Here is a 20,062-nt window from a genome sequence, read left to right on the forward strand (position 1 = left end):
GTTGCTAGGGGCTGGGAGTTACCTGGTTGCTAGGGGCTGGGAGTTACCTGGTTGCTAGGGGCTGGGAGTTACCTGGTTGCTAGGGGCTGGGCGTTACCTGGTTGCTAGGGGCTGGGCGTTACCTGGTTGCTAGGCTACCTGGTTCAGCAGGTGACCGAAGAGACCGGAAGAAGGGAACAACTGACAGATCCAGAACAGCCGGTTCAGGCAGAGACTGAGAAGCGTGGGGGGGTGTCCCGGGGGGGTGACCCGCTGTCAGGGGGTGAGACTCGGGGTGTCCCGCTGTCAGGGGGTGTCCCGGGGGGGTGTCCCGCTGTCAGGGGGTGAGACTCGGGTGTCCCGCTGTCAGGGGGTGATTCTCGGGTGTCCCGCTGTCAGGGGGTGTCCCGGGGGGGTGTCCCGCTGTCAGGGGGTGATTCTCGGGTGTCCCGCTGTCAGTGGGTGAGACTCGGGTGTCCCGCTGTCAGGGGGTGTCCCGGGGGGGTGTCCCGCTGTCAGGGGGTGATTCTCGGGTGTCCCGCTGTCAGGGGGTGAGACTGGGGGTGTCCCGCTGTCAGTGGGTGAGACTCGGGTGTCCCGCTGTCAGGGGGTGATTCTCGGGTGTCCCGCTGTCAGGGGGTGAGACTCGGGATGGAGCCGGTTCGGCAGGAGGTTCGGTACCACAGACTGCGGGAGAGTGAAGGAGAGGATCCGGAGACACAGGAGGAGGTGACAGTGTATCTGCACAGGTAACCCTATATACACATTATATACAGTATACACACTATATATACACACACAGGAGGAGGTGACAGTGTATCTGCACAGGTAACCCTATATACACACTATATACACACACAGGAGGAGGTGACAGTGTATCTGCACAGGTAACCCTATATACACACTATATACACACACAGGAGGAGGTGACAGTGTATCTGCACAGGTAACCCTATATACACACTATATACACACACAGGAGGAGGTGACAGTGTATCTGCACAGGTAACCCTATATACACACTATATACACACACAGGAGGAGGTGACAGTGTATCTGCACAGGTAACCCTATATACACACTATATACACACACAGGAGGAGGTGACAGTGTATCTGCACAGGTAACCCTATATACACACTATATACACACACAGGAGGAGGTGACAGTGTATCTGCACAGGTAACCCTATATACACACTATATACACACACAGGAGGAGGTGACAGTGTATCTGCACAGGTAACCCTATATACACACTATATACACACACAGGAGGAGGTGACAGTGTATCTGCACAGGTAACCCTATATACACACTATATACACACACAGGAGGAGGTGACAGTGTATCTGCACAGGTAACCCTATATACACACTATATACAGTATATACACACACCGGAGGAGGTGACAGTGTATCTGCACAGGTAACCCTATATACACACTATATACAGTATATACACACACCGGAGGAGGTGACAGTGTATCTGCACAGGTAACCCTATATACACACTATATACAGTATATACACACACAGGAGGAGGTGACAGTGTATCTGCACAGGTAACCCTATATACACATTATATACAGTATACACACTATATATACACACACAGGAGGAGGTGACAGTGTATCTGCACAGGTAACCCTATATACACACTATATACAGTATACACACACACAGGAGGAGGTGACAGTGTATCTGCACAGGTAACCCTATATACACACTATATACACACACAGGAGGAGGTGACAGTGTATCTGCACAGGTAACCCTATATACACACTATATACACACACAGGAGGAGGTGACAGTGTATCTGCACAGGTAACCCTATATACACACTATATACACACACAGGAGGAGGTGACAGTGTATCTGCACAGGTAACCCTATATACACACTATATACAGTATATACACACACCGGAGGAGGTGACAGTGTATCTGCACAGGTAACCCTATATACACACTATATACAGTATATACACACACCGGAGGAGGTGACAGTGTATCTGCACAGGTAACCCTATATACACACTATATACAGTATATACACACACAGGAGGAGGTGACAGTGTATCTGCACAGGTAACCCTATATACACATTATATACAGTATACACACTATATATACACACACAGGAGGAGGTGACAGTGTATCTGCACAGGTAACCCTATATACACACTATATACAGTATACACACACACAGGAGGAGGTGACAGTGTATCTGCACAGGTAACCCTATATACACACACTATATACAGTATATACACACACAGGAGGAGGTGACAGTGTATCTGCACAGGTAACCCTATATACACACTATATACAGTATACACACACTATATACAGTATACACACACTATATATACACACACAGGAGGAGGTGACAGTGTATCTGCACAGGTAACCCTATATACACACTATATACAGTATACACACACTATATACAGTATACACACACTATATATACACACACAGGAGGAGGTGACAGTGTATCTGCACAGGTAACCCTATATACACACACGATATACAGTATACACACACACAGGAGGAGGTGACAGTGTATCTGCACAGGTAACCCTATATACACACACTATATACAGTATACACACACACAGGAGGAGGTGACAGTGTATCTGCACAGGTAACCCTATATACACACTATATGCAGTATACACACACAGGAGGAGGTGACAGTGTTTCTGCACAGGTAACCCTATATACACACTATATACAGTATATACACACACAGGAGGAGGTGACAGTGTATCTGCACAGGTAACCCTATATACACACTATATACAGTATATACACACACAGGAGGAGGTGACAGTGTATCTGCACAGGTAACCCTATATACACATTATATACAGTATACACACTATATATACACACACAGGAGGAGGTGACAGTGTATCTGCACAGGTAACCCTATATACACACTATATACAGTATACACACACACAGGAGGAGGTGACAGTGTATCTGCACAGGTAACCCTATATACACACACTATATACAGTATACACACACACAGGAGGAGGTGACAGTGTATCTGCACAGTTAACCCTATATACACATTATATACAGTATACACACACTATATATACACACACAGGAGGAGGTAACAGTGTATCTGCACAGGTAACCCTATATACACACTATATACAATATACACACACTATATACAGTATACACACAGGAGGAGGTGACAGTGTATCTGCACAGGTAACCCTATATACACACTATATACAGTATACACACACACAGGAGGAGGTGACAGTGTATCTGCACAGGTAACCCTATATACACACTATATACAGTATACACACACACAGGAGGAGGTGACAGTGTATCTGCACAGGTAACCCTATATACACACTATATACAGTATACACACACACAGGAGGAGGTGACAGTGTATCTGCACAGGTAACCCTATATACACACTATATACAGTATACACACACACAGGAGGAGGTGACAGTGTATCTGCACAGGTAACCCTATATACACACTATATACAGTATACACACACACAGGAGGAGGTGACAGTGTATCTGCACAGGTAACCCTATATACACACTATATACAGTATACTGTACACACTCACAGGAGGAGGTGACAGTGTATCTGCACAGGTAACCCTATATACACATTATATACAGTATACACACTATATATACACACACAGGAGGAGGTGACAGTGTATCTGCACAGGTAACCCTATATACACATTATATACAGTATACACACTATATATACACACACAGGAGGAGGTGACAGTGTATCTGCACAGGTAACCCTATATACACACACTATATACAGTATACACACACACTATATATACACACACAGGAGGAGGTGACAGTGTTTCTGCACAGGTAACCCTATATACACACTATATACAGTATATACACACACAGGAGGAGATGACAGTGTATGCACAGGTAACCGTATATACACACACTATATACAGTATACACACACACTATATATACACACACAGGAGGAGGTGACCGTGTTTCGGCACAGGTAACCCTATATACACACTATATACAGTATATACACACACACAGGAGGAGGTGACAGTGTATCTGCACAGGTAACCCTATATACACACACTATATATACACACACAGGAGGAGGTGACAGTGTTTCTGCACAGGTAACCCTATATACACACTATATACAGTATACACACACTATATATACACACACAGGAGGAGGTGACAGTGTATCTGCACAGGTAACCCTATATACACACACTATATATACACACACAGGAGGAGGTGACAGTGTTTCTGCACAGGTAACCCTATATACACACTATATACAGTATATACACACACAGGAGGAGGTGACAGTGTATCTGCACAGGTAACCCTATATACACACTATATACAGTATACACAAACACAGGAGGAGGTGACAGTGTATCTGCACAGGTAACCCTATATTCACACTATATACAGTATACACACACACACACACACACACACACACACACACACACACAGGAGGAGGTGACAGTGTATCTGCACAGGTAACCCTATATACACACACTATATACAGTATACACACACTATATACACACACAGGAGGAGGTGACAGTGTATCTGCACAGGTAACCCTATATACACACTATATACAGTATATACACACACAGGAGGAGGTGACAGTGTATCTGCACAGGTAACCCTGTATACAGTATACACACACTATATACACACACGGGAGTAGGTGACAGTGTATCTGCACAGGTAACCCTATATACACACTATATACAATATACACACACTATATACACACACAGGAGTAAGTGACAGTGTATCTGCACAGGTAACCCTATATACACACCGTATACAGTATACACACTATATACACACACAGGAGGAGGTGACAGTGTATCTGCACAGGTAACCCTATATACAGTATACACACAAACGAGGAGGTGACAGTGTATCTGCACAGGTAACCCTATATAAAGTATACACACACACACAGGAGGAGGTGACAGTGTATCTGCACAGGTAACCCTATATACACACTATATACAGTATACACACACACACAGGAGGAGGTGACAGTGTATCTGCACAGGTAACCCTATATACACACTATATACAGTATACACACGCTGTATACACACACAGGAGGAGGTGACAGTGTATCTGCACAGGTAACCCTATATACACACTATATACAGTATACACACACACACAGGAGGAGGTGACAGTGTATCTGCACAGGTAACCCTATATACACACTATATACAGTATACACACACACACACAGGAGGAGGTAACAGTGTATCTGCACAGGTAACCCTATATACAGTATACACACACACACACAGGAGGAGGTGACAGTGTATCTGCACAGGTAACCCTATATACACACACTATATACAATATACACACTCAGGAGGAGGTGACAGTGTATCTGCACAGGTAACCCTATATACACACTATATACAGTATACACACACTATATACAGTATGCACACACTATATACAGTATACACACACTATATACACACACAAGGAGGTGGCAGTGTATCTATCACTGCATGTGGGGCTATTGTGGGAGGTGGGTACGTGGCACTGTGCATGTGGGGCTATTGTGGGAGGTGGGTACGTGGCACTGTGTATGTGGGGCTGTTGTGGGAGGTGGGTACGTGGCACTGTGCATATGGGGGCTGAGGTGGGTACGTGGCACTGTGCATGTGGGCGCTGTTGTGGGAGGTGGGTACGTGGCACTGTGCATGTGGGCGCTGTTGTGGGAGGTGGGTACGTGGCACTGTGCATGTGGGGCTATTGTGGGAGGTGGATACGTGGCACTGTGCATATGGGGGCTGTTGTGGGGGGGTGGGTACGTGGCACTGTGCATGTGGGCGCTGTTGTGGGAGGTGGGTACGTGGCACTGTGCATGTGGGCGCTGTTGTGGGAGGTGGGTACGTGGCACTGTGCATGTGGGGCTATTGTGGGAGGTGGGTACGTGGCACTGTGCATGTGGGGCTATTGTGGGAGGTGGATACGTGGCACTGTGCATATGGGGGCTGTTGTGGGGGGGTGGGTACGTGGCACTGTGCATGTGGGGGGTGGGTACGTGGCACTGTGCATGTGGGCGCTGTTGTGGGAGGTGGGTACGTGGCACTGTGTATGTGGGGCTGTTGTGGGAGGTGGGTACGTGGCACTGTGTATGTGGGGCTGTTGTGGGAGGTGGGTACGTGGCACTGTGCATGTGGGCGCTGTTGTGGGAGGTGGGTATGTGGCACTGTGCATGTGGGCGCTGTTGTGGGAGGTGGGTACGTGGCACTGTGCATGTGGGCGCTGTTGTGGGAGGTGGGTACGTGGCACTGTGCATGTGGACGCTGTTGTGGGAGGTGGGTACGTGGCACTGTGCATGTGGGCGCTGTTGTGGGGGGTGGGTACGTGGCACTGTGCATGTGGGCGCTGTTGTGGGAGGTGGGTACGTGGCGCTGTGCATGTGGGCGCTGTTGTGGGAGGTGGGTACATGGCACTGTGCATATGGGGGCTGTTGTGGGAGGTGGGTACGTGGCACTGCATGTGGGCGCTGTTGTGGGAGGTGGGTACGTGGCACTGTGCATGTGGGCGCTGTTGTGGGAGGTGGGTACGTGGCACTGTGCATATGGGGGCTGTTGTGGGAGGTGGGTACGTGGCACTGTGTATGCGGGGGCTGTTGTGGGAGGTGGGTACGTGGCACTGTGCATGTGTGAGGTGAGTACGTGGCACTTTGCATGTGTGAGGTGGGTACGTGGCACTGTGCATGTGGGCGCTGTTGGGGGAGGTGGGTACGTGGCACTTTGCATGTGTGAGGTGGGTACGTGGCACTGTGCATGTGGGCGCTGTTGTGGGAGGTGGGTACGTGGCACTGTGCATGTGGGCGCTGTTGTGGGAGGTGGGTACGTGGCACTGTGCATGTGGGCGCTGTTGTGGGAGGTGGGTACGTGGCACTGTGCATGTGGGCGCTGTTGTGGGAGGTGGGTACGTGGCACTGTGCATGTGGGTACGTGGCACTGTGCATGTGGGCGCTGTTGTGGGAGGTGGGTACGTGGCACTGTGTATGTGGGCGCTGTTGTGGGAGGTGGGTACGTGGCACTGTGCATGTGGGTACGTGGCACTGTGCATGTGGGCGCTGTTGTGGGAGGTGGGTACGTGGCACTGTGTATGTGGGGCTGTTGTGGGAGGTGGGTACGTGGCACTGTGCATGTGGTCGCTGTTGTGGGGGGTGGGTACGTGGCACTGTGCATGTGGGCGCTGTTGTGGGGGGTGGGTACGTGGCACTGTGCATGTGGGCACTGTTGTGGGAGGTGGGTACGTGGCACTGTGTATGTGGGGCTGTTGTGGGAGGTGGGTACGTGGCACTGTGCATGTGGGCGCTGTTGTGGGGGGTGGGTACGTGGCACTGTGCATGTGGGCGCTGTTGTGGGAGGTGGGTACGTGGCACTGTGTATGTGGGGCTGTTGTGGGAGGTGGGTACGTGGCACTGTGCATGTGGGCGCTGTTGTGGGGGGTGGGTACGTGGCACTGTGCATGTGGGCGCTGTTGTGGGGGGTGGGTACGTGGCACTGTGCATGTGGGCGCTGTTGTGGGGTGGGTACGTGGCACTGTGCATGTGGACGCTGTTGTGGGGGGTGGGTACGTGGCACTGTGCATGTGGGCGCTGTTGTGGGGGGTGGGTACGTGGTACTGCATGTGGGCGCTGTTGTGGGGGGTGGGTACGTGGCGCTGTGCATGTGGGCGCTGTTGTGGTGGATGGGTACGTGGCACTGTGCATGTGTGCGCTGTTGTGGGGGGTGGGTACTTGGCACTGTGCATGTGGGCGCTGTTGTGGGGGGTGGGTACGTGGCACTGTGCATGTGGGGGCTGTTGTGTGAGGTGGGTACGTGGCACTGTGTATGTGGGGCTGTTGTGGGAGGTGGGTACGTGGCACTGTGCATGTGGGCGCTGTTGTGGGGGGTGGGTACGTGGTACTGTGCATGTGGGCGCTGTTGTGGGAACGTGGCACTGTGCATGTGGGCGCTGTTGTGGGAGGTGGGTACATGGCACTGTACATGTGGGCGCTGTTGTGGGGGGTGGGTACGTGGCACTGTGCATGTGGGCGCTGTTGTGGGGGTGGGTACGTGGCACTGTGCATGTGGGGGCTGTTGTGGGGGGTGGGTACGTGGCACTATGCATGTGGGGGCTGTTGTGTGAGGTGGGTACGTGGCACTGTGTATGTGGGGCTGTTGTGGGAGGTGGGTACGTGGCACTGTGCATGTGGGCGCTGTTGTGGGGGGTGTGTACGTGGTACTGTGCATGTGGGCGCTGTTGTGGGAGGTGGGTACGTGGCACTGTGCATGTGGGCGCTGTTGTGGGAGGTGGGTACGTGGCACTGTGCATGTGGGCGCTGTTGTGGGGGGTGGGTACGTGGCACTGTGCATGTGGGCGCTGTTGTGGGAGGTGGGTACGTGGCACTGTGTATGTGGGGCTGTTGTGGGAGGTGGGTACGTGGCACTGTGCATGTGGGCGCTGTTGTGGGGGGTGGGTACGTGGCGCTGTGCATGTGGGCGCTGTTGTGGTGGATGGGTACGTGGCACTGTGCATGTGGGCGCTGTTGTGGGGGGTGGGTACGTGGCACTGTGCATGTGGGCGCTGTTGTGGGGGGTGGGTACGTGGCACTGTGCATGTGGGCGCTGTTGTGGGGGGTGGGTACGTGGCACTGTGCATGTGGGCGCTGTTGTGGGAGGTGGGTACGTGGCACTGTGCATGTGGGGGGTGGGTACGTGGCACTGTGCATGTGGGGGGTGGGTACGTGGCACTGTGCATGTGGGGGGTGGGTACGTGGCACTGTGCATGTGGGGGGTGGGTATGGTTATGCAGGAGCCGGTCCTGAGGCACCAGCTGGAGACCCGCCTCCCGCTTGCTGTGGCACAGAGACCCGCCTCCCGCTGGCTGTGGCACAGAGACCCGCCTCCCGCTGGCTGTGGCACAGAGACCCGCCTCCCGCTGGCTGTGGCACAGAGACCCGCCTCCCGCTGGCTGTGGCACAGAGACCCGCCTCCCGCTGGCTGTGGCACAGAGACCCGCCTCCCGCTGGCTGTGGCACAGAGACCCGCCTCCCGCTGGCTGTGGCACAGAGACCCGCCTCCCGCTGGCTGTGGCACACCGACCCGCCTCCCGCTGGCTGTGGCACAGAGACCCGCCTCTCGCTGGCTGTGGCACAGAGACCCGCCTCCCGCTGGCTGTGGGACACCGACCCGCCTCCCGCTGGCTGTGGCACAGAGACCCGCCTCTCGCTGGCTGTGGCACAGAGACCCGCCTCCCGCTGGCTGTGGCACAGAGACTCGCCTCTCGCTGTCTGTGGCACAGAGACCCGCCTCCCGCTGGCTGTGGCACAGAGACCCGCCTCCCGCTGGCTATGGCACAGAGACCCGCCTCCCGCTGGCTGTGGCACAGAGACCCGCCTCCCGCTGGCTGTGGCACAGAGACCCGCCTCCCGCTGGCTGTGGCACAGAGACCCGCCTCCCGCTGGCTGTGGCACACCGACCCGCCTCCCGCTGGCTGTGGCACACCGACCCGCCTCCCGCTGGCTGTGGCACAGAGACCCGCCTCTCGCTGGCTGTGGCACAGAGACCCGCCTCCCGCTGGCTGTGGCACAGAGACCCGCCTCTCGCTGGCTGTGGCACAGAGACTCACCTCCCGCTGGCTGTTGCAAAGAGACTCGCCTCCCGCTGGCTGTTGCACAGAGTACCGCCTCCCGCTGGCTGTGGCACAGAGACCCGCCTCCCGCTGGCTGTGGCACAGAGACCCGCCTCCCGCTGGCTGTGGCACAGAGACCCGCCTCCCGCTGGCTGTGGCACAGAGACCCGCCTCCCGCTGGCTGTGGCACAGAGACCCGCCTCCCGCTGGCTGTGGCACAGAGACCCGCCTCCCGCTGGCTGTGGCACAGAGACCCGCCTCCCGCTGGCTGTGGCACAGAGACCCGCCTCCCGCTGGCTGTGGCACAGAGACCCGCCTCCCGCTGGCTGTGGCACAGAGACCCGCCTCCCGCTGGCTGTGGCACAGAGACCCGCCTCCCGCTGGCTGTGGCACAGAGACCCGCCTCCCGCTGGCTGTGGCACAGAGACCCGCCTCCCGCTGGCTGTGGCACAGAGACCCGCCTCCCGCTGGCTGTGGCACAGAGACCCGCCTCCCGCTGGCTGTGGCACAGAGACCCGCCTCCCGCTGGCTGTGGCACAGAGACCCGCCTCCCGCTGGCTGTGGCACAGAGACCCGCCTCCCGCTGGCTGTGGCACAGAGACCCGCCTCCCGCTGGGACCCGCCTCCCGCTGGCCGTGGCACAGAGACCCGCCTCCCGCTGGCCGTGGCACACCGACCCGCCTCCCGCTGGCCGTGGCACAGAGACCCGCCTCTCGCTGGCTGTGGCACAGAGACCCGCCTCCCGCTGGCTGTGGCACAGAGACCCGCCTCCCGCTGGGACCCGCCTCCCGCTGGCCGTGGCACAGAGACCCGCCTCCCGCTGGCCGTGGCACACCGACCCGCCTCCCGCTGGCCGTGGCACAGAGACCCGCCTCTCGCTGGCCGTGGCACAGAGACCCGCCTCCCGCTGGCTGTGGCACAGAGACCCGCCTCTCGCTGGCTGTGGCACAGAGACTCGCCTCCCGCTGGCTGTTGCACAGAGACTCGCCTCCCGCTGGCTGTTGCACAGAGTTCCGCCTCCCGCTGGCTGTGGCACAGAGACCCGCCTCCCGCTGGCTGTGGCACAGAGACCCGCCTCCCGCTGGCTGTGGCACAGAGACCCGCCTCCCGCTGGCTGTGGCACAGAGACCCGCCTCCCGCTGGCTGTGGCACAGAGACCCGCCTCCCGCTGGCTGTGGCACAGAGACCCGCCTCCCGCTGGCTGTGGCACAGAGACCCGCCTCCCGCTGGCTGTGGCACAGAGACCCGCCTCCCGCTGGCTGTGGCACAGAGACCCGCCTCCCGCTGGCTGTGGCACAGAGACCCGCCTCCCGCTGGCTGTGGCACAGAGACCCGCCTCCCGCTGGCTGTGGCACAGAGACCCGCCTCCCGCTGGCTGTGGCACAGAGACCCGCCTCCCGCTGGCTGTGGCACAGAGACCCGCCTCCCGCTGGGACCCGCCTCCCGCTGGGACCCGCCTCCCGCTGGCCGTGGCACAGAGACCCGCCTCCCGCTGGCCGTGGCACAGAGACCCGCCTCCCGCTGGCCGTGGCACAGAGACCCGCCTCCCGCTGGCCGTGGCACAGAGACCCGCCTCCCGCTGGCCGTGGCACAGAGACCCGCCTCCCGCTGGCCGTGGCACAGAGACCCGCCTCCCGCTGGCCGTGGCACAGAGACCCGCCTCCCGCTGGCTGTGGCACAGAGACCCGCCTCCCGCTGGCTGTGGCACAGAGACCCGCCTCCCGCTGGCTGTGGCACAGAGACCCGCCTCCCGCTGGCTGTGGCACAGAGACCCGCCTCCCGCTGGCTGTGGCACAGAGACCCGCCTCCCGCTGGCTGTGGCACAGAGACCCGCCTCCCGCTGGCTGTGGCACAGAGACCCGCCTCCCGCTGGCTGTGGCACAGAGACCCGCCTCCCGCTGGGACCCGCCTCCCGCTGGCCGTGGCACAGAGACCCGCCTCCCGCTGGCCGTGGCACAGAGACCCGCCTCCCGCTGGCCGTGGCACAGAGACCCGCCTCCCGCTGGCCGTGGCACAGAGACCCGCCTCCCGCTGGCCGTGGCACAGAGACCCGCCTCCCGCTGGCCGTGGCACAGAGACCCGCCTCCCGCTGGCCGTGGCACAGAGACCCGCCTCCCGCTGGCCGTGGCACAGAGACCCGCCTCCCGCTGGCCGTGGCACAGAGACCCGCCTCCCACTGGCCGTGGCACAGAGTCCCGCCTCCCGCTGGCCGTGGCACAGAGACCCGCCTCCCGCTGGCCGTGGCACAGAGACCCGCCTCCCGCTGGCCGTGGCACAGAGACCCGCCTCCCGCTGGCCGTGGCACAGAGACCCGCATCCCGCTAGCCGTGGCACAGAGACCCGCCTCCCGCTGGCTGTGGCACAGCGACCCGCCTCCCGCTGGCCCTGGCACAGAGACCCGCCTCCCGCTGGCTGTGGCACAGAGACCCGCCTCCCGCTGGCTGTGGCACAGAGACCCGGCTCCCGCTGGCCCTAGCACAGAGACCTGCCTCCCGCTGGCCCTGGCACAGAGACCCGCCTCCCGCTGGCCGTGGCACAGAGACCCGCCTCCCGCTGGCTGTGGCACAGAAACCCGCCTCCCGCTGGCTGTGGCACAGAGACCCGCCTCCCGCTGGCTGTGGCACAGAGACCCGCCTCCCGCTGGCTGTGGCACAGAGACCCGCCTCCCGCTGGCTGTGGCACAGAGACCCGCCTCCCGCTGGCTGTGGCACAGAGACCCGCCTCCCGCTGGCTGTGGCACACCGACCCGCCTCCCGCTGGCTGTGGCACACCGACCCGCCTCCCGCTGGCTGTGGCATAGAGACCCGCCTCCCGCTGGCTGTGGCACAGAGACCCGCCTCTCGCTGGCTGTGGCACAGAGACCCGCCTCCCGCTGGCTGTGGCACAGAGACCCGCCTCCCGCTGGCTGTGGCACAGAGACCCGCCTCCCGCTGGCTGTTGCACAGAGTACCGCCTCCCGCTGGCTGTGGCACAGAGACCCGCCTCCCGCTGGCTGTGGCACAGAGACCCGCCTCCCGCTGGCTGTGGCACAGAGACCCGCCTCCCGCTGGCTGTGGCACAGAGACCCGCCTCCCGCTGGCTGTGGCACACCGACCCGCCTCCCGCTGGCTGTGGCACACCGACCCGCCTCCCGCTGGCTGTGGCACAGAGACCCGCCTCTCGCTGGCTGTGGCACAGAGACCCGCCTCCCGCTGGCTGTGGCACAGAGACCCGCCTCTCGCTGGCTGTGGCACAGAGACCCGCCTCTCGCTGGCTGTGGCACAGAGACCCGCCTCTCGCTGGCTGTGGCACAGAGACTCGCCTCCCGCTGGCTGTTGCACAGAGACTCGCCTCCCGCTGGCTGTGGCACAGAGACCCGCCTCCCGCTGGCTGTGGCACAGAGACCCGCCTCCCGCTGGCTGTGGCACAGAGACCCGCCTCCCGCTGGCTGTGGCACAGAGACCCGCCTCCCGCTGGCTGTGGCACAGAGACCCGCCTCCCGCTGGCTGTGGCACAGAGACCCGCCTCCCGCTGGCTGTGGCACAGAGACCCGCCTCCCGCTGGCTGTGGCACAGAGACCCGCCTCCCGCTGGCTGTGGCACAGAGACCCGCCTCCCGCTGGCTGTGGCACAGAGACCCGCCTCCCGCTGGCTGTGGCACAGAGACCCGCCTCCCGCTGGCTGTGGCACAGAGACCCGCCTCCCGCTGGCTGTGGCACAGAGACCCGCCTCCCGCTGGCTGTGGCACAGAGACCCGCCTCCCGCTGGCTGTGGCACAGAGACCCGCCTCCCGCTGGCTGTGGCACACCGACCCGCCTCCCGCTGGCTGTGGCACAGAGACCCGCCTCTCGCTGGCTGTGGCACAGAGACCCGCCTCCCGCTGGCTGTGGCACAGAGACCCGCCTCTTGCTGGCTGTGGCACAGAGACCCGTCTCCCGCTGGCTGTGGCACAGAGACTCGCCTCCCGCTGGCTGTGGCACAGAGACCCGCCTCTCGCTGGCTGTGGCACAGAGACCCGCCTCCCGCTGTCTGTGGCACAGAGACCCGCCTCCCGCTGTCTGTGGCACAGAGACCCGCCTCCCGCTGGCTGTGGCACAGAGACCCGCCTCCCGCTGGCTGTGGCACAGAGACCCGCCTCCCGCTGGCTGTGGCACAGAGACCCGCCTCCCGCTGGCTGTGGCACAGAGACCCGCCTCCCGCTGGCTGTGGCACAGAGACCCGCCTCCCGCTGGCTGTGGCACAGAGACCCGCCTCCCGCTGGCTGTGGCACAGAGACCCGCCTCCCGCTGGCTGTGGCACAGAGACCCGCCTCCCGCTGGCTGTGGCACAGAGACCCGCCTCCCGCTGGCTGTGGCACACCGACCCGCCTCCCGCTGGCTGTGGCACACCGACCCGCCTCCCGCTGGCTGTGGCACAGAGACCCGCCTCTCGCTGGCTGTGGCACAGAGACCCGCCTCCCGCTGGCTGTGGCACAGAGACCCGCCTCTCGCTGGCTGTGGCACAGAGACTCGCCTCCCGCTGGCTGTTGCAAAGAGACTCGCCTCCCGCTGGCTGTGGCACAGAGTACCGCCTCCCGCTGGCTGTGGCACAGAGACCCGCCTCCCGCTGGCTGTGGCACAGAGACCCGCCTCCCGCTGGCTGTGGCACAGAGACCCGCCTCCCGCTGGCTGTGGCACAGAGACCCGCCTCCCGCTGGCTGTGGCACAGAGACCCGCCTCCCGCTGGCTGTGGCACAGAGACCCGCCTCCCGCTGGCTGTGGCACAGAGACCCGCCTCCCGCTGGCTGTGGCACAGAGACCCGCCTCCCGCTGGCTGTGGCACAGAGACCCGCCTCCCGCTGGCTGTGGCACAGAAACCCGCCTCCCGCTGGCTGTGGCACAGAGACCCGCCTCCCGCTGGCTGTGGCACAGAGACCCGCCTCCCGCTGGCTGTGGCACAGAGACCCGCCTCCCGCTGGGACCCGCCTCCCGCTGGCCGTGGCACAGAGACCCGCCTCCCGCTGGCCGTGGCACACCGACCCGCCTCCCGCTGGCCGTGGCACAGAGACCCGCCTCTCGCTGGCCGTGGCACAGAGACCCGCCTCCCGCTGGCTGTGGCACAGAGACCCGCCTCTCGCTGGCTGTGGCACAGAGACTCGCCTCCCGCTGGCTGTTGCACAGATACTCGGCTCCCGCTGGCTGTTGCACAGAGTACCGCCTCCCGCTGGCTGTGGCACAGAGACCCGCCTCCCGCTGGCTGTGGCACAGAGACCCGCCTCCCGCTGGCTGTGGCACAGAGACCCGCCTCCCGCTGGCTGTGGCACAGAGACCCGCCTCCCGCTGGCTGTGGCACAGAGACCCGCCTCCCGCTGGCTGTGGCACAGAGACCCGCCTCCCGCTGGCTGTGGCACAGAGACCCGCCTCCCGCTGGCTGTGGCACAGAGACCCGCCTCCCGCTGGCTGTGGCACAGAGACCCGCCTCCCGCTGGCTGTGGCACAGAGACCCGCCTCCCGCTGGCTGTGGCACAGAGACCCGCCTCCCGCTGGCTGTGGCACAGAGACCCGCCTCCCGCTGGCTGTGGCACAGAGACCCGCCTCCCGCTGGCTGTGGCACAGAGACCCGCCTCCCGCTGGCTGTGGCACAGAGACCCGCCTCCCGCTGGCTGTGGCACAGAGACCCGCCTCCCGCTGGGACCCGCCTCCCGCTGGCCGTGGCACAGAGACCCGCCTCCCGCTGGCCGTGGCACAGAGACCCGCCTCCCGCTGGCCGTGGCACAGAGACCCGCCTCCCGCTGGCCGTGGCACAGAGACCCGCCTCCCGCTGGCCGTGGCACAGAGACCCGCCTCCCGCTGGCCGTGGCACAGAGACCCGCCTCCCGCTGGCCGTGGCACAGAGACCCGCCTCCCGCTGGCCGTGGCACAGAGACCCGCCTCCCGCTGGCCGTGGCACAGAGACCCGCCTCCCGCTGGCCGTGGCACAGAGACCCGCCTCCCGCTAGCCGTGGCACAAAGACCCGCCTCCCGCTGGCTGTGGCACAGAGACCTGCGTCCCGCTGGCCCTGGCACAGAGACCCGCCTCCCGCTGGCTGTGGCACAGAGACCCGCCTTCCGCTGGCTGTGGCACAGAGACCCGCCTCCCGCTGGCTGTGGCACCGAGACCCGCCTTCCGCTGGCCGTGGCACAGCGACCTGCCTCCCGCTGGCCCTGGCACAGAGACCCGCCTCCCGCTGGCCCTGGCACAGAGACCCGCCTCCCGCTGGCTGTGGCACAGAGACCCGCCTTCCGCTGGCCGTGGCACAGAGACCCGCCTCCCGCTGGCCGTGGCACCGAGACCCGCCTCCCGCTGGCCGTGGCACAGAGACCCGCCTCCCGCTGGCCCTGGCACAGAGACCCGCCTCCCGCTGGCCCTGACACAGAGACCCGCCTCCCGCTGGCTGTGGCACAGAGACCCGCCTTCCGCTGGCTGTGGCACAGAGACCCGCCTCCCGCTGGCTGTGGCACAGAGACCCGCCTCCCGCTGGCTGTGGCACAGAGACCCGCCTCCCGCTGGCTGTGGCACAGAGACCTGCGTCCCGCTGGCTGTGGCACAGAGACCCGCCTCCCGCTGGCTGTGGCACAGAGACCCGCCTCCCGCTGGCTGTGGCACAGAGACCCGCCTCCCGCTGGCTGTGGCACACCGACCCGCCTCCCGCTGGCTGTGGCACACCGACCCGCCTCCCGCTGGCTGTGGCACAGAGACCCGCCTCTCGCTGGCTGTGGCACAGAGACCCGCCTCCCGCTGGCTGTGGCACAGAGACCCGCCTTCCGCTGGCTGTGGCACAGAGACTCACCTCCCGCTGGCTGTTGCAAAGAGACTCGCCTCCCGCTGGCTGTTGCACAGAGTACCGCCTCCCGCTGGCTGTGGCACAGAGACCCGCCTCCCGCTGGCTGTGGCACAGAGACCCGCCTCCCGCTGGCTGTGGCACAGAGACCCGCCTCCCGCTGGCTGTGGCACAGAGACCCGCCTCCCGCTGGCTGTGGCACAGAGACCCGCCTCCCGCTGGCTGTGGCACAGAGACCCGCCTCCCGCTGGCTGTGGCACAGAGACCCGCCTCCCGCTGGCTGTGGCACAGAGACCCGCCTCCCGCTGGCTGTGGCACAGAGACCCGCCTCCCGCTGGCTGTGGCACAGAGACCCGCCTCCCGCTGGCTGTGGCACAGAGACCCGCCTCCCGCTGGCTGTGGCACACCGACCCGCCTCCCGCTGGCTGTGGCACAGAGACCCGCCTCTCGCTGGCTTTGGCACAGAGACCCGCCTCCCGCTGGCTGTGGCACAGAGACCCGCCTCTCGCTGGCTGTGGCACAGAGACTCACCTCCCGCTGGCTGTTGCAAAGAGACTCGCCTCCCGCTGGCTGTTGCACAGAGTACCGCCTCCCGCTGGCTGTGGCACAGAGACCCGCCTCCCGCTGGCTGTGGCACAGAGACCCGCCTCCCGCTGGCTGTGGCACAGAGACCCGCCTCCCGCTGGCTGTGGCACAGAGACCCGCCTCCCGCTGGCTGTGGCACAGAGACCCGCCTCCCGCTGGCTGTGGCACAGAGACCCGCCTCCCGCTGGCTGTGGCACAGAGACCCGCCTCCCGCTGGCTGTGGCACAGAGACCCGCCTCCCGCTGGCTGTGGCACAGAGACCCGCCTCCCGCTGGCTGTGGCACAGAGACCCGCCTCCCGCTGGCTGTGGCACAGAGACCCGCCTCCCGCTGGCTGTGGCACAGAGACCCGCCTCCCGCTGGCTGTGGCACAGAGACCCGCCTCCCGCTGGCTTTGGCACAGAGACCCGCCTCCCGCTGGCTGTGGCACAGAGACCCGCCTCCCGCTGGCTGTGGCACAGAGACCCGCCTCCCGCTGGCTGTGGCACAGAGACCCGCCTCCCGCTGGGACCCGCCTCCCGCTGGCCGTGGCACACCGACCCGCCTCCCGCTGGCCGTGGCACAGAGACCCGCCTCTCGCTGGCCGTGGCACAGAGACCCGCCTCCCGCTGGCTGTGGCACAGAGACCCGCCTCTCGCTGGCTGTGGCACAGAGACTCGCCTCCCGCTGGCTGTTGCACAGAGACTCGCCTCCCGCTGGCTGTTGCACAGAGTACCGCCTCCCGCTGGCTGTGGCACAGAGACCCGCCTCCCGCTGGCTGTGGCACAGAGACCCGCCTCCCGCTGGCTGTGGCACAGAGACCCGCCTCCCGCTGGCTGTGGCACAGAGACCCGCCTCCCGCTGGCTGTGGCACAGAGACCCGCCTCCCGCTGGCAGTGGCACAGAGACCCGCCTCCCGCTGGCTGTGGCACAGAGACCCGCCTCCCGCTGGCTGTGGCACAGAGACCCGCCTCCCGCTGGCTGTGGCACAGAGACCCGCCTCCCGCTGGCTGTGGCACAGAGACCCGCCTCCCGCTGGCTGTGGCACAGAGACCCGCCTCCCGCTGGCTGTGGCACAGAGACCCGCCTCCCGCTGGCTGTGGCACAGAGACCCGCCTCCCGCTGGCTGTGGCACAGAGACCCGCCTCCCGCTGGCTGTGGCACAGAGACCTGCCTCCCGCTGGCTGTGGCACAGAGACCCGCCTCCCGCTGGGACCCGCCTCCCGCTGGCCGTGGCACAGAGACCCGCCTCCCGCTGGCCGTGGCACAGAGACCCGCCTCCCGCTGGCCGTGGCACAGAGACCCGCCTCCCGCTGGCCGTGGCACAGAGACCCGCCTCCCGCTGGCCGTGGCACAGAGACCCGCCTCCCGCTGGCCGTGGCACAGAGACCCGCCTCCCGCTGGCCGTGGCACAGAGACCCGCCTCCCGCTGGCCGTGGCACAGAGACCCGCCTCCCGCTGGCCGTGGCACAGAGACCCGCCTCCCGCTAGCCGTGGCACAGAGACCCGCCTCCCGCTAGCCGTAGCAGAGAGACCCGCCTCCCGCTGGCTGTGGCACAGCGACCTGCCTCCCGCTGGCCCTGGCACAGAGACCCGCCTCCCGCTGTCCCTGGCACAGAGACCCGCCTCCCGCTGGCTGTGGCACAGAGACCCGCCTTCCGCTGGCTGTGGCACAGAGACCCGCCTCCCGCTGGCCGTGGCATCGAGACCCGCCTTCCGCTGGCCGTGGCACAGCGACCCGCCTCCCGCTGGCCCTGGCACAGAGACCCGCCTCCCGCTGGCCCTGGCACAGAGACCCGCCTCCCGCTGGCTGTGGCACAGAGACCCGCCTTCCGCTGGCCGTGGCACAGAGACCCGCCTCCCGCTGGCCGTGGCACCGAGACCCGCCTTCCGCTGGCTGTGGCACAGAGACCTGGCTCCCGCTGGCCCTGGCACAGAGACCGGCCTCCCGCTGGCCCTGGCACAGAGACCCGCCTCCCGCTGGCTGTGGCACAGAGACCCGCCTTCCGCTGGCTGTGGCACAGAGACCTGGCTCCTGCTGGCCCTGGCACAGAGACCTGGCTCCCGCTGGCTTCCATTGAAAGGTCATTGCTGCCCTGCTGGAGGTAGACAATGGCAAATGCCAGAATAGGGTGGTGGTGAGGAGGAGACTTTGAGTGGAGGCGGAGCGGGAAAATGCCTCAGAGGAGGTCAGACAGTAATAGTCCTGCGGTATCTTACATGGGGAGGTGGTGTAAACCCAAAATGTACTGTTACTAAATCAACCGACTCTCAGACTGCAGATAAACTAGAGGAACAGGGTGATCCTGTCTGGGACCTCTCCGGGGGACACTCAGCCATTCTCCTGTATCTCATAGGCCAGCAGCGTGTGTGGGGCTGTATATTAAAGTCTAACTCTATATAGTGATACTGATCCTGTCTGGGACCTCTCCTGGGGAGCACTGAGCCATTCTCCTGTATGCCGCCTCCCGCTGGCTGTGGCACAGAGACCCGCCTCCCGCTGGCTGTGGCACAGAGACCCGCCTCCCGCTGGCTGTGGCACAGAGACCCGCCTCCCGCTGGCTGTGGCACAGAGACCCGCCTCCCGCTGGCTGTGGCACAGAGACCCGCCTCCCGCTGGCTGTGGCACAGAGACCCGCCTCCCGCTGGCTGTGGCACAGAGACCCGCCTCCCGCTGGCTGTGGCACAGCGACCCGCCTCCCGCTGGCTGTGGCACAGCGACCCGCCTCCCGCTGGCTGTGGCACAGAGACCCGCCTCCCGCTGGCTGTGGCACAGAGACCCGCCTCCCGCTGGCTGTGGCACAGAGACCCGCCTCCCGCTGGCTGTGGCACAGAGACCCGCCTCCCGCTGGCTGTGGCACAGAGACCCGCCTCCCGCTGGCTGTGGCACAGAGACCCGCCTCCCGCTGGCTGTGGCACAGAGACCCGCCTCCCGCTGGCTGTGGCACAGAGACCCGCCTCCCGCTGGCTGTGGCACAGAGACCCGCCTCCCGCTGGCTGTGGCACAGAGACCCGCCTCCCGCTGGCTGT

General features: G+C 62.7%; 1 protein-coding gene across 1 annotated transcript in view; it reads left to right on the forward strand.

Moving 5' to 3' along the window:
• Positions 1-306: 306 nt before the first annotated feature.
• Positions 307-20,062, forward strand: part of GGT6 (gamma-glutamyltransferase 6) — a 70,380-nt gene continuing 50,624 nt past the window's right edge. Inside the window, exon 1 of the mRNA XM_075577944.1 lies at positions 307-728. Coding sequence (XP_075434059.1) covers positions 631-728 — 98 coding nt within the window. The 5' untranslated portion in view covers positions 307-630. The remainder of the gene's footprint in view (positions 729-20,062) is intronic.

The sequence above is a fragment of the Ascaphus truei genome, chromosome 1 (assembly GCF_040206685.1).
Source record: "Ascaphus truei isolate aAscTru1 chromosome 1, aAscTru1.hap1, whole genome shotgun sequence".
NCBI classification, from domain to species: domain Eukaryota; kingdom Metazoa; phylum Chordata; class Amphibia; order Anura; family Ascaphidae; genus Ascaphus; species Ascaphus truei.